The sequence below is a fragment of the Gymnoscopelus microlampas genome (genome assembly GCF_963454915.1).
Source record: "Gymnoscopelus microlampas genome assembly, chromosome: 8".
NCBI classification, from domain to species: domain Eukaryota; kingdom Metazoa; phylum Chordata; class Actinopteri; order Myctophiformes; family Myctophidae; genus Gymnoscopelus; species Gymnoscopelus microlampas.
In genome coordinates, this window is record NC_139945.1 from 27,728,205 (window position 1) to 27,742,134 (window position 13,930).

General features: G+C 39.8%; 1 protein-coding gene across 3 annotated transcripts in view; it reads left to right on the forward strand.

Annotated features, from left to right (window-relative positions):
• Positions 1 to 1,073: 1,073 nt before the first annotated feature.
• Positions 1,074 to 13,930, forward strand: part of ilvbl (ilvB (bacterial acetolactate synthase)-like) — a 194,945-nt gene continuing 182,088 nt past the window's right edge. For all 3 annotated transcript variants that reach the window (XR_014601317.1, XR_014601318.1, XM_084064843.1), the window contains exons 1-13: positions 1,074 to 1,510; positions 3,960 to 4,161; positions 5,281 to 5,408; positions 6,428 to 6,678; positions 7,283 to 7,382; positions 7,995 to 8,092; positions 8,401 to 8,537; positions 8,692 to 8,826; positions 9,796 to 9,910; positions 10,270 to 10,439; positions 11,330 to 11,400; positions 11,515 to 11,586; positions 12,593 to 12,698. Coding sequence is in view for 1 of the 3 variants with exons in the window: in XM_084064843.1 (XP_083920969.1) it covers positions 1,406 to 1,510; positions 3,960 to 4,161; positions 5,281 to 5,408; positions 6,428 to 6,678; positions 7,283 to 7,382; positions 7,995 to 8,092; positions 8,401 to 8,537; positions 8,692 to 8,826; positions 9,796 to 9,910; positions 10,270 to 10,439; positions 11,330 to 11,400; positions 11,515 to 11,586; positions 12,593 to 12,698 (1,690 nt within the window). In the remaining 2 variants the exon portion in view is untranslated. The remainder of the gene's footprint in view (positions 1,511 to 3,959; positions 4,162 to 5,280; positions 5,409 to 6,427; positions 6,679 to 7,282; positions 7,383 to 7,994; positions 8,093 to 8,400; positions 8,538 to 8,691; positions 8,827 to 9,795; positions 9,911 to 10,269; positions 10,440 to 11,329; positions 11,401 to 11,514; positions 11,587 to 12,592; positions 12,699 to 13,930) is intronic.

Consider the following 13,930-nt stretch of genomic DNA (forward strand, 5'->3'; position numbering starts at 1 on the left):
CCATCACTGCATAGTTGTTGCAATTCAAGTCTTTTGTCTCATGACATCTGTTCCCAAACTCGCACTGATGTCTTGTCTCATTATATGTGGTTGAAAAATAGTAGTAGCTTAATGAACAATTAACACACATGTACCATTGATATGCAATCCTGTGCTAATTCACACTGCCCCACTCATTTGTTGGGGTTCACATTCAAACCAGCACACCTGAACATGGTAGGATGGAGGACCTCCTATACCGGAGGATATGAATGCATGTTTTTATACTCATAGGTATGATGTATGCCAGTGGAACAATGAAAATAACTTAAGTAGGCCTAATATGTTGCTATTAATCCCCCCCACCGCCCGTCCCCCCGCCCGTCCCACATTGTCCACACATGCGGTACTTCTGTCCCTCAAATGAACAGTTTGGATCTGGTCACCCTACCAGAGATACAGGGATCCCCATACAAGATTTGTATTTTTTCAAATTTTCTTTCAATATTTTTTTTAACATAGCAGATTGAGCATGGCAAATCTTAGTGTGACGGGAAACATGAGCCAAAAGTAGCAGATCTACAAGCTCACATTTTCAAATAGCCAATGTAATATGTTTTTAAATAGCGAAGGTCTCACTTCTTTTGGGCTTGTTTTAGACATGTTTGCTTATTTCTCCCACAATACCTGGCAACACTGAGCAAATCCACTGACGCTGCTGCGGCATTTGCGGAGCGTACGGTACACTGGCAGTGTTGCCATGTCTGCTTATTATAAGCGACTTTGGGCTTATTTCTCTGTAAAGTTGCTTGTAAATATTGGTATTTCAAGTTCAAGTTGTTGCTTAAGCCAGTGTTTCTCAAACATTTTCAATTCAAGGCCCCCCTAATTAATATGTATTTGTCTGCGGACCCCAATCTGAAAATATTTTATGCCATTTTGGCATTTTATGCCATGTAGATTCATTTATTTTCAAATAGCCGTCGTCTAGTCGCTTCTTCTGGGCTTGTTTTCAGAGACCTGGTCGCTTATTTCTCTCGCAGAATCTGGCAACGCTGGTCGCTACGGTATTTGCGGTACGTACAGAGAGGAGGTGCATCATTTCTATCTATCGGTCATTTCAAGTTGAAGTGTTTTAGTTTCTTCCTATTGAACCCTATGGTATTATACATGGTTGAGCTGACATGAACTTCAACTTGAGCAAGTAAACGGTGCCATAAAACAAGGAGCTATAATAGAAGTTGTATGAACAGCTTCAGGGTCTTATATTACACAGGCTAAACAATAGCCTAGCCGGTACTACCAGACCAGTGAGCCACTGTGAAGCAGGTTGAACAGGAGAAGATATTACATTATTAGATATTTAATAATACAACACCTGCTTCCGTGTATTTGTCACACTGTGGTGTGACAGATACACAGAGAGATGGATGCGTTGGGAGGCGTTGTAGGGAGCGTTCTGGGCGGCTTGGCGTTGGGACTCGTATTTGCAGCCTATAAACTTGGCTTGTTGTACCAGTTATTGCACAAGGTAAGTGCATATTTCATGATTTATCTATTTTTGTATTATATTTTTTATTTCATCCGTTTTAATACTCTATTCTCCAACGTGTCTCTTGCAACATGATGACTGTAATATCATGACAAGTCATGGAACCGGACTGGTTTTTGAATGGTCTCCATTTTACAACCCGTACATCTACATAAAGGTTCAGATTTCAAATGTAAAGTGCTGACCCCACGAATATGGATGTAACACGTTAAAGCGCCAGGGTCTAAGTACCCGTATCTTCTGTATTGTTCAATAAAAAGCTTTTTAATCCGACCGGCGGCCATTTTCTCATAGTTATAATGTATCAGAGTGCAATACACCTCTAGACCGATAAGGGCGTGTAGTTGAACACATATGGAGAAAATTCTGAAAAAATGGCCACTGATCGGATTAAATGGATTTTTATTGAACAATACGGTAGATACGGGTACTAGACCCTGGCGTTTTAACTTGTTACATCCGTGACCATGAAGTAAGCACTTTACATTTGAAATCTGAACGTTTATGTAGATGTACGGGTTGTAAATGGAGACCATTCAAAAACCAGGAACAAGTGGTTCCATGACGCTTATGACAGACGAGCGTCATGAACCATGGCTAATATAGCAATATGCAGGAAACTCAGTATATTTTAGCATCTGTTGTATGCACACAGTGGTGTACAGTAACTAGTCTAAGTACATGTACTCAAGTACTGTGCAAGTACACATTTGTGAGGTATGTTAATGTTTTACTTTACTGGGGTATTTCCAATTTTCTGTACTTTTACTTCTCTCCATTACTCAGAGGCAAATATTGTACTTTTACCCCACTGCAATTTTTTTGAAAACCTTAGTTTCTAGTTACTTTGCAGATATACATTATTATTTTATAAAACATACATTAACCACTTTAGCCCTATTTGTCTACATAGGCTATTTTGAAAATAGCCTATCTACAAAGCTCACAACGCGTCACATTGTGAGCTTGTAGATCTGCTATTTTCAAACATTTTAGTACTTTTACCTTTGGTACTTAAAGTATATTTTGATGCCAATACTTTTGCACTTTTACTCAAGCAACATTTTGAACAGGCCGTTTACTACTAGTATTTCTACACAGTGGTACCTCTACTTTTACTTAAGTAAAATATCTGAGTATTTCTTAGTATCTGAGTATTTCAGGGGTGTTTTGCAGCAGATAGAATAATAGATCATGCATTCTTTCTCATGGTCACTGTTCAGATAATAAACACCTAGTGGATTGTGTATCAAAGGTGAGAGGTGAGCTGCTAGGTGTGTGAGCTCTCCATTCATGTAATATGAGCAGAGGTAAACTTTGAACAGCCCTGGCCCCTGTTGGCTATCTGGTACAAAGGCTATCACACTCTGGATCTGCCTAACGTTAGTGACACTACATATTTCACAATAGTATTGTCCAAGCTTTGTGCACACGAAAGTGTGCACAAAGCTTGGACAATACTATTGTGAAATATGCAGTGATGATGACATAGGAGTTTTACTTAAGTAAAAGTAGCAATACCACAATATAAAAATACTCTGTTACAAGTTAAAGGTCTGTATTCAAAATGTTACTTGACTAAAAGTACAAAAGTATTGGCATCAAAATATACTTAAAGTACCAAATGGTTTCGTGTAATATGTCTAGCTTGCATGAGGGTGTACAATGTTCAGAATCAGGAGAATGTGATTCAACTGGTTTGATATTTCAGGTTTTCATGTGTTCACATGATATTGATTGATTGATTGAAATTTTTATCAGACAGAAATGCAAACAGCACAAGTACATTCAAACACTTAGTCTAAAAGGATCGCACAACAAAGCCCAGTGGACTTAGCCTACTTTGCATAAAGGGCTAATGCGTTTTAAGTCAAAACGTCTATCCGACAAACTGTGTTGAAACAACAACCACAAATGAGACACAAAAGTAACGTGCATACCATGGTCTCTTTGGCACAGTATCTTAAAGGAGTAGTTCACCCCAAAAAATACTTGCTTTCCATCAATTACACGCCCCATGAAGCATTGAATTCATGGAGATTTTTTAGTTTTTGTCGCATTCCTAAGCCAATAATTTGATTACGGGCGGAAAGATGCTAATGTATCCGGTAGGAGACTCACAGGAGACCCATTGAGTCTCCTACCGGAGAGACCGCCGGTTATCAAATTATTGGTTTAGGAATGAGACAAAAACAAAATAATCACCATGAATTCAATGCTTCATGGGTTGTGTAATTGATAGAAAATAAGTATTTTTTTGGGGTGAACTACTTCTTTAATGTTGCTCCCTCAGTTATTATCGTATGTATATGCCTGAATGGTCTCTTCACTCTCTTACTGTACTTCAGACTGAGGTACAGTATCTTAATATTGCTCCATCAGTTATTATCATAATGCATATATGACTGTGCTCTTGCTGTGCTTTCAGACTGAAACTCAAAGCCCACGCCATGGTGGGGAGAGCGTGGCACAGGTGCTCCGTGCCCACGGGGTCAAATTTGTGTTCACCTTGGTGGGGGGACACATTTCACCCATCCTGGTGGCTTGTGAGAAGCTGGGCATACGCATCGTAGACACCAGACATGAAGCCACTGCTGTCTTCGCTGCGGATGCTGTGGCACGGCTGTCGGGTATGTACCTACCGATGGAAGCAGTGGTGGAAAGTAACCGAGTACATTTACTTAAGTACTGTACTTTGAGGTATTTGCACTTTACTTGAGTATTTCCTCTTTTCAAATGTTTGAAAATAGATCTGCTATTTTCAAACATTCTAGTACTTTTACTTTTGGCACTTATAGTATATTTTGATGCCAATGCGTTTGTATTTTTACTCAAGTAACGTTCTTCCACCACTGGATGGAAGTAGCACACACGCACCCCTTTGTTGGAACCCATTCCCAGAGTGGGAATTTACATTAAGACACATTTCTGTTGCATTTATGCATTATTCCTGGCAACTAAGGTACCTATGCCAGGATTTAAGCGGGGACAGCCATGTGGTCCTCAAACCATTCAGCTATGGGAGCACCCACCCATAGTGGTAATTTAATGCTAGACAGCAGTTAAGTGCTCTTAACTTTGATCTGAGGCTGTAAATTAAGTTAATCCTTTCTGACAGCCGCTTTCCCCCAAGGCAGTGGTTCTGCTTTGGCTATTCAAGAGCATAGTGGGAATTATTATTACATAATAATAATGATGATAATAAATAACAATTATGTATTTATATTATTAGTATTATTTTATTACCGCATTATAAACTAATAATTGCATTCACAATAGTTAGTCAATTATGAGTTTTTTAAGAAAACAAAAATCAGGGCAAAAAGGCTCAGTGTAGCCTGATGGCGTGTCGTGGGTTCGAGTCCCGACCCTGATGGCCTTTGCTGCATGTCACTCCCCATCTATCTCTCCCCATTTCCTGTTAGCCTACTGTCCTATCAATAAAGGCATAACCCCCCCCCCCCCCACACACACACACACACACACACACACAAAAAAGATGTATGCATAAAGTAGTGATTGATATAATGTTAATAGGACTATAGATATTGCAAAATGGGTTTCAATAATTGGCACATTAATGGTCTTTGTCAGTACTATGCACAGTACCAGGACACGGCCTCAATCATTTTATTCTCATAATATACATTTTAAATCCAATACAGCAAGGCTAGAACCGTAAGTTTCAGATTAGCATTTTGGTGGGTTGATCAGTTTGGGGCAGTTGATGATACTAGTGTGTTTCCTAGGTAGTGTTGGTGTAGCGGTAGTGACTGCTGGCCCAGGGCTCACCAACACGGTGACAGCGGTGAAGAACGCTCAGATGGCCGAGTCTCCACTGCTGCTGATGGGAGGAGCTGCTAGTACACTTCTTCAGGTTTGCATCAACAAGAGACACAAGTCCAAACATAAATCCAATTAAGTTTGACTTGTTAACCAATTAACCCATTCAATCCGGGAACGCGTCTGTCATTTTAGATTTCTTTGGCTACTCAAAAATATTAGATGGATATACAAATCAAATCAAATCAAATCAAACTTTATTTATAAAGCACATTTAAAACAACAGAAGCTGACCAAAGTGCTGTACAAGGTTGAGACAAACAAATCATCAACGCATCAATAAGCGCCCATTGGCGCACAGACAAATACAGTGCATTATGAAGACACAGTAGCGAATCAAGGGCAATTAAAAGCCAAAGAGAATAGGTGGGTTTTAAGGAGGGATCTGAAAACCCCATTGGACTGAGCAGATCGGATGGGGAGGTCGTTCCAAAGCGTGAGGGCGGCAGCAGCAAAAGCGCGGCCACCCCTGGTCCTTTTATTGGTTGTTGGGACGACCAGTAGCGACTGATCAGCAGACCTCAGGGCCCTGGCTGGAGTGTATGGATCTATGAGCTCAGCGAGGTATAGTGGAGCTAGCCTGTTTTGAGATTTAAAAGCAAATAAAAGGACCTTAAAATTGACAGGGGACCAGTGAAGTGAGGCCAGGACAGGACTGATGTGCTCACGTCTTTTTGTGCCAGTAAGAAGGCGGGCCGCAGCATTTTGGACCAGCTGTAGGCGCCGGAGAGATGACTTCTCTATGCCGGTGTAGAGGGAATTGCAGGTAATCGAGTCGTGAGGAAATGAAGGCATGAATAGCTATTTCTAATTGTGGTCAGGGGAGATACAGTAGGCCTTAACCATGGGGAGAAGTCTGAGTTGAAAGAAGCTAGCTTTTACGGAACTGATGTGTTTGTCAAATTTGAAGGCGCTATCCAGGATTACACCAAGATTTTTGGCAGAGGAGCAAATGTTGGATATTAGGGTCCGGGATGTTGACATGGAAAAAATATATGTATTTGCCCAGAATGCCTAAAATCCCTTTGACTTTGTGATTGGTGCACACTACAGGGCAGAGGAGCGTTGCAAGACATCGACCAGATGTCGCTCTTCAAGCCGCTGTGTAAGTTCTGTGCCTCCATCAGGACGGTGAGGGAGATCATCCCTACGGTCAGGAAGGCCCTGGCCGTCGCCCAGTCCGGGACCCCTGGCCCCGTCTTCATCGAGTTCCCTATCGACACCCTCTACCCGTTCCACCTCGTGTCCAAGGAGTTCATTGTGAAAAACCCTCCCAAAGGCCTGATGGGAAAAATCATCACTTGGTATGTTGACGGTCATGGGGGCCATAAACAGTGGTGTAAAGTAACTAAGTACATTTACTCAAGTACTGTACTTGGGTACAATTGTGAGGTCTTTTTTACTTTACTGGAGTATTTCCAATTTTCTGTACTTTTACTTCTACTCCACTACATCTCAGAGGCAAATATTGTATTTTTACTCCATTACAATTATTTGAAAACCTTAGTTACTTTATAGATTAATTTAGATTATTATTACAAAACATGCATTAACATACATTTACACATGAAGTGTGTCTACCATTATTATTAGTGCCAGTGGGTCTATTCGTAGCAGTATTAGTAGCTTCAGCATTAAGAAATGAAGTCTGACATCATTGCCGCTAGAGGCCGCTGAGTTCACAGAGTTATTTATTCCATAGAAAATACCATACGGTCTCAATAGCATCGTGGCATATAAGAACTGTGTTCCAAAAATACAAAAACAAATCCTTCCGTGACCCAGGGGATAACGGAGTGACGTTAAGACTTCAATACATCTATAGTGGTACAGTGGGTTGTTTGGCTGCTATAATATGTAAATGTTGAATTTTTGACATTACAAAAGATGACACGCTGATCTCTTAAGGTACCTCCAGAACCACCTCTTGAATCTGTTTTGTGGTGCCTGGGAGACGAGGGATGTGTCTCCTCTACCTGTTGATGTTCCACAAGCCACAGATGATCAGGTGAGGCTGCTATGATACATAAAGGTAAACATTAATGTGTTCTTTCTAGGGATGGGACGATATGAAAACTTTGTGACCAAAACGATGTCGCGATAATCAAAAGGTGCTTAAAACTCTTAAAATTACACTTTTGTTAACCACTTGAACCTCAGCATCCATACTCTGGGGTGGAGCATTTGCCAAAAATAGCCGATCTACAAGCTCAGCGCGGCTATTTTTGGCAAAGAGATTTAGAGAGTGAAAAAAAACCTGTATCAAGTACGTTCTTTACTGGTGTGTTCCAACCAATTCTAGAGGGTTTAAGTGATACCGGATATGCAGCTCGTAAAGGTGAATTGATCCCAGTGTATGACGGAGGATCTCTGCGATACGATTATTGTGAGTGTTTTTTTCCCCCACCGATGACTGCAGTGAGGCAACAATTACAACAAGAAAGTGTATCTCACAGGAGAGCCATGGTATTTGATTGCTAATTGTAATTTGTCGGTGTTCACAATGGCGTGAAATAATGTGTTGCTGCCTCATGTAGCCTGATTTGATATTTGATTAATCTAAGTGGTAAGCTTTACTCTAACTATTATTAATACTCTCCCTTGTGTTATACATAATCAGGTACAAAAGTGCATAGAGCTTGTAAGCCGAGCCAAGAAACCTGTGATTCTGATTGGTAGCCAAGCAACACTGCCCCCAACACCTGCGGATGATATCAGGTACAGCATATTCCCTTTTCTTGTACCTGTACTTAAACATACATGTAAACCTATCCTGTTGTCATAAAACATGTTTTTTCTGCCTGACTCTCAAGTCCCTAACTGATAATCCTCTGTTATATTTGTATATTAAAGAACACAGTAACATTTGTTACCGGTGGTACCAGCACATTACACAGAGCTAACAAAGACCAGAAACATACAATACAGTGAACAAATGAACACACCCCAACACCACACCACATTGACAAAGCTTTCATGCCCATAAGGATTCTGCATGTGTTCCAATGTATTTGTCTATAATATAGGAAGGCCTTGGAGTCATTGGGCATCCCATGCTTCTTGGGGGGCATGTCCCGTGGCATGCTGGGAAAGGACAGTCCCATCCACATCAGACAGAATAGACGGGACGCCCTGAAAGATGCTGACCTGGTCCTGTTGGCAGGTCGCACATTCCGCTTGTATAGTCATTTCTTGAAACACAGTATTATTTATTTTATAGTATTTATTACAGTATATAAAATCTGTATTAATACTTTCAAGCAGCCAGTATTGCATATTGTTGTGGTATATTATGTTAATATGTGTATTATTTTTAGGCACTGTGTGTGACTTCAGGCTGAGTTATGGTAGAGTTCTGAACAGACGCAGCAAAATCATCACCGTCAACAGAGACAAGACACAGCTACTGAAAAACTCTGACATGTTCTGGAAACCTGCAGTGGCAATTCAAGGTACTTACAAATAGTTAGTGATTCATAACAAGCATGAGCAAATCTGTAATTTAACCCATTAAGACCGGGGACGCATCTGTGTCATTTTTAGATTTCTTTAGGCTATTCAAAAATAGCAGATATACAAGCTCATAGCGCGGCACCGAGTGCCGCGCTACGAGCTTGTAGATCTGCTATTTTTGTAAAATCGTGATTTTTTTTTTGCAAATCTTTGAATATATATATATAATATTTTTTGAAGCGTTAGGATTTAGAAAACATTTTTTTAATCGGCCTCAGGTAGGGCTTTCACGACTAGAGATTTTTACAGGTCGACTAATTTGACCCAGTGGTAGTCGACTAGTCGACTAGTCGAAATTTAAATTAAAAAAAAAAAAAAAAAAAAAAAAAAACTTTTTTTTTTTTTTTGGGTGGCACTGTTTTAATACCATCCTACTACTATATTACTATTATTACTATCTTCCTGCCCTTATTTTTATGGCGTTTTAAGGGAAGCGCTTCTGGCACAGCAGCACAGCACCACAGCAGCGTCTCCAAGGATCCCCATTGCCCAATAAAAGGCTTTTATTGGGCATGCTTTTGACCCCCTTTTGATAAAAAATAAAGTCAGGAGGATAATAATAATAGTAAGATGGGTCATTACTATAGCATTCAAAATTAAATAAAAAAAAAACAAAAAAAAAACAACAAGGTCGACTAGTGGTTATACTAGTCGACTAGTCGACTAGTCGACTAGTTGGTGAAAGCCCTAGCCTCAGGTCTTAATGGGTTAACTAGTGTTGAACTGATGACAAACCCCCTCTGTTATGAGTGTGATTGTCTGGGTTTGGGTTGGTGTGGATGTGTGCTTATTTGTGTGGCCGTCTCTGCATTGTTGTGTGCATCTATGCATGGAACAAACTTTTCAAATGTGGTGGTAGCCATTTCCACTGTTCAACTATTCTGTCATACAGTATTTATGTGTTCTAGGTGATGCTGGTTCGTTCCTACTTCGGCTATCCAAAGGCCTGAAGGGTCACAGATGTCCAGAGGAATGGCCACAGAGTCTCAAGGCAGGAGATGTCAGTAAAGAGACAACAAATAGGTAAATGGGGATCAACTGTCGAATGTTAAATCCTATGACCATGCACACAGATTCACATACCGAAATATTCTTTCAATATCTGAATCTGTGAACTAGGGCTGTCACGATTACACATTTAAGTTGACGATTCATTATCACTCAAATGATGGCGATTAAAAAAACATAATAATAAATGAAAATGAATGTCATGAAACCTTTAAAATAGAAATAATCCAAGTGTTGTGAAATGTTCATTTTCACTTAAACTCTGCAACTCATACTTTACAGAGATAAACATAAACAAAACCATGACAATTTGCAAAAACATCCTCTCATCCATTTCTTACACATAAATAAGTTCATATCATTTGTGCATCTAGGGCAAAAGCTGAAGAGAAGACGGAGCACCACCTGAACCCATTGTGTGTTCTTCACCGTGTGGACGAGCTAATGGCAGAAGACAGCATCATTGTGGCAGACGGAGGGGACTTTGTGGGAAGTGCAGCTTACATTATGAGACCCAGAGGACCTCTGCGCTGGCTTGATCCAGGTTAGGGGCCCATTGACGTTTTCATTAGGACAATGGACAGTGCTAATTTGACAGAAGTCTGTTTGTGAATAGAAGTCAACTGAGATCAAAATCTCTGCATAACCAGGCCCACAAGTTCAAAAAAATGTAAACCCTCTCAGATCGGATAAGATTTTGAAATCCTATAGTTTGTGATCCAGGATCAGACAATCCAGACATATTTCAAAGAAATTCAGGAGAGGATCAACCTGATCCAGATTTAGACTTTTCAAGATTTAGCAGATCCTGATTTGCAGTGGTTCAATCCTAATCTCCACCTAGTGGATATGAAAAACAACATAAGCAGGCTGACAGTTTAGCAATTTAGAGATTTTTTGCTCTAAAGTTTAAACCTTTTTTTAACCCATTAAGACCGGGAACGCATCTGTGTGTAATTCTTTTTATTTATTTGGCTATTCTTGTAGCTTGTAGATCTGCTATTTTTGAAAATCGTGAAAATGTATTTATTTTTAAAGTGAACATTTTTAACTGCTTCTGAATCCTAACAGTTTTGTTTGGAAAATATGATATGATATGTATTTATCCACGAACCCCCTCCATCTCAAAATCCCATCCCAGAAGCAAATATTTGAGTTAAGTGTGTGTGTGTGTGTGTGTGTGTGTGTGTGTGTGTGTGTGTGTGTGTGTGTGTGTGTGTGTGTGTGTGTGTGTGTGTGTGTGTGTGTGTGTGTGTGTGTGTGTGTAAATGTGTAAATAATATTAAAAGATTTGCACACTTTCTTTTCAAAAATAGCAGATCTACAAGCTCATAGCACGGCACCGATCTGCTATTTTTGAATAGCCAAAGAAATCTAAAATGACACGGATACATTCCCGGTCGTAATGGGTTAAATGACTTCACATCTCTGCAGGTGCCTTTGGAACTCTTGGTGTTGGAGGAGGGTTTGCCCTCGGTGCAAAGCTGTGCCGACCAGAATCAGAGGTATGGTCGGTACACAGACCTAAGCAAAGTCCTGTATGTGTGCATCACTTCTTACCGTTCATTATCAGACACACATACACTGCTTTACATTATCTTCATGTTTGTCACTTTCAGGTATGGATAGTTTACGGTGATGGCTCCTTGGGATACAGTGTAGCAGAGTTCGACACATTCACTAGACACAAGGTAAAACCACCAAATATGAATTTGGAGTATTGAACTGATTCTTATACAGAGAAACTTAAATGATATATAATATATAATTCATCATATTATTATGATAATATATTTGCTTCTCTCTGTGTATCTTCTTTTCCCTGTAGTCTTCATTGTTTTTTTAATTTGTTTATATTTTTAATTGTGAGGGACTTTGTATTCGATTCTATTCATTCTCTTAGCATTGTGAATCAGGTCTCAAAAACAGACTTTGAGCACATTGCATATTCTGCCACTGTTATAATAAAACAAGTCATGGTTTATTTTGTCCCCCCCCTGTTCAGCCTACCGGCAGTACCGGCACTCACATTACACAGATATTGTTAACCTGTCTATTTTTGAACTAGAGAACTTTTATCAAGGGTACTATAACGTTAGCCACATTGCATAATTGCTTAAGTAATATTTTGAAGGTTGTCAAGAAAGAAGAAATGTAAAATTGACTTAGGCAAATAAAAACACACTCATTTTGCTTAACTCATGTTTCTGCCTTTATTTATATCTGCCTGACTCTACTCCCCTAACACTGCTGATTGATCCTGCCTTATTGCTTATGTTCTCAGCCTATCCGAATGCTTGTTACATTCAAAACGTTTGCCTCATAGCATGATTGCCTACGTTTTGGAATGTAACAAGCATTCTGATAGGCTGAGGACATAGGCAATATGCAATTGGCACAATGAAGCAGCAGTGTTAGGAGAGTAGAGTTAAGGCACAAATGTAAATTTGGCCAAAATACTGTCATTTCACTTTAAGTACCAGGACTCACACGTATACTATATTGGTCTGTTTTTTGAGATCTGTTCTGCCATACAGTGAGAGTGTCATTGTACTGAATTTAACTTTAGGTTTGTTGATCACAGAGCACAGATGCAACATCTGTTCCTTATATCATGGCCAGTTAGCTATACCATACACTTAAAAAAAAAAAATTGTATTCTCCTATCTTCTTTTCCCTTTGTCATTTCTCTCCCAGACTCCTGTCATTGCTGTTGTGGGCAATGACGCCTGCTGGAGTCAGATATCCAGAGAACAAGTGCCCATCCTTGGTAGCAATGTGGCATGTGGCCTTGCATTTACAGGTACATATTTGTGTTTGTGTGACCTGGTTGGTCTGTGAAAGTTATTAACCCATTAAGACCGGGAAGGGAACGCATCAGTGTCATTTTTTTGGCTATAAAAATAGCAGATATATAGCTCATAGCGCGGCACAGAGTGCCGCACTATGAGCATGTAGATCTGCTCATTTTTTTTTAAATCGTGAAAATTGTTTTAAAGCGAACATTTGTCAAATAGTTTGTTCCAGGGACCCCCCCCAGAAGCAAAGATTTGAATTACAAATGTTTGCTCATAATTTCATGATTTATTTCAAAAATAGCAGATCTACAAGCTCGGGGCTCGTATATCTGATATTTTTGAAAAGCCAAAGAAATAAAAAAATTACACAGATGCGTTCCCGGTCTTAAAGGGTTAAATAAAGCCAATAAATGTGATGAATGTTTGAGCTGAAAATGTAAAGAGCCAAGCAAGGTTTAATTTAGTTTTCCCACTGAAACTAGATTCCTTAATTACTTTGACTATTATGCCTTTATAAAACCTTTACATTTTCTGCGCTGTATCAAGAAATGTACTCCTTCGCCTATATAAACATTACTTATAGACATTCACCTTTATGATATCTATTATTATTATATTTATTTTATTGTAAACCCAGTCTGTTAACCAAATTTCCCATACAAGACCACAATGATTTGATTTGCATTGTTGTCTCCGCCAGGCCAAAAGGCATGACCGAGATTATGTTTTGCACCCTGTCTGTCCGTCCGTCCGTCCGTCCGTCCGTGTATGTGTGTGTGTGTCCGTCGCCCCCTCCGTCTGTGATCAGCTAATCTCCGGCACCGCTGGCTTGATCGCAGCAAAACTGTGCACATACACTCCATGGATGCCAGAGCAGAACCTCTGCACATTTTCCACATGGGCCTGTTATAGACCAGGAGGCTGCTTTTTGCAAAACAATTCTTTTGACAGTACTCCTACAGATTTTATCCAAACATCATGCAAATCAGTACACAGTATCTCTATCGTCATTACACGAAACTGGTCTTTCAGATTTTTCATATTCCATCCTGATTGGCTAAGATTGACATCTAAAGTTTGCAGGAGTGGCCCGTTTTGAATAAAATGCCGCAAATCATGAACGCAACGTCCGGTTGCGGTGAAACCCTTTCTAGTTATGATATTGTTTTAATGTAAACCCAGTCTGTTAACCTAATTTCCCATACAAGACCACAATGATTTGAATTTGCATTGTTTG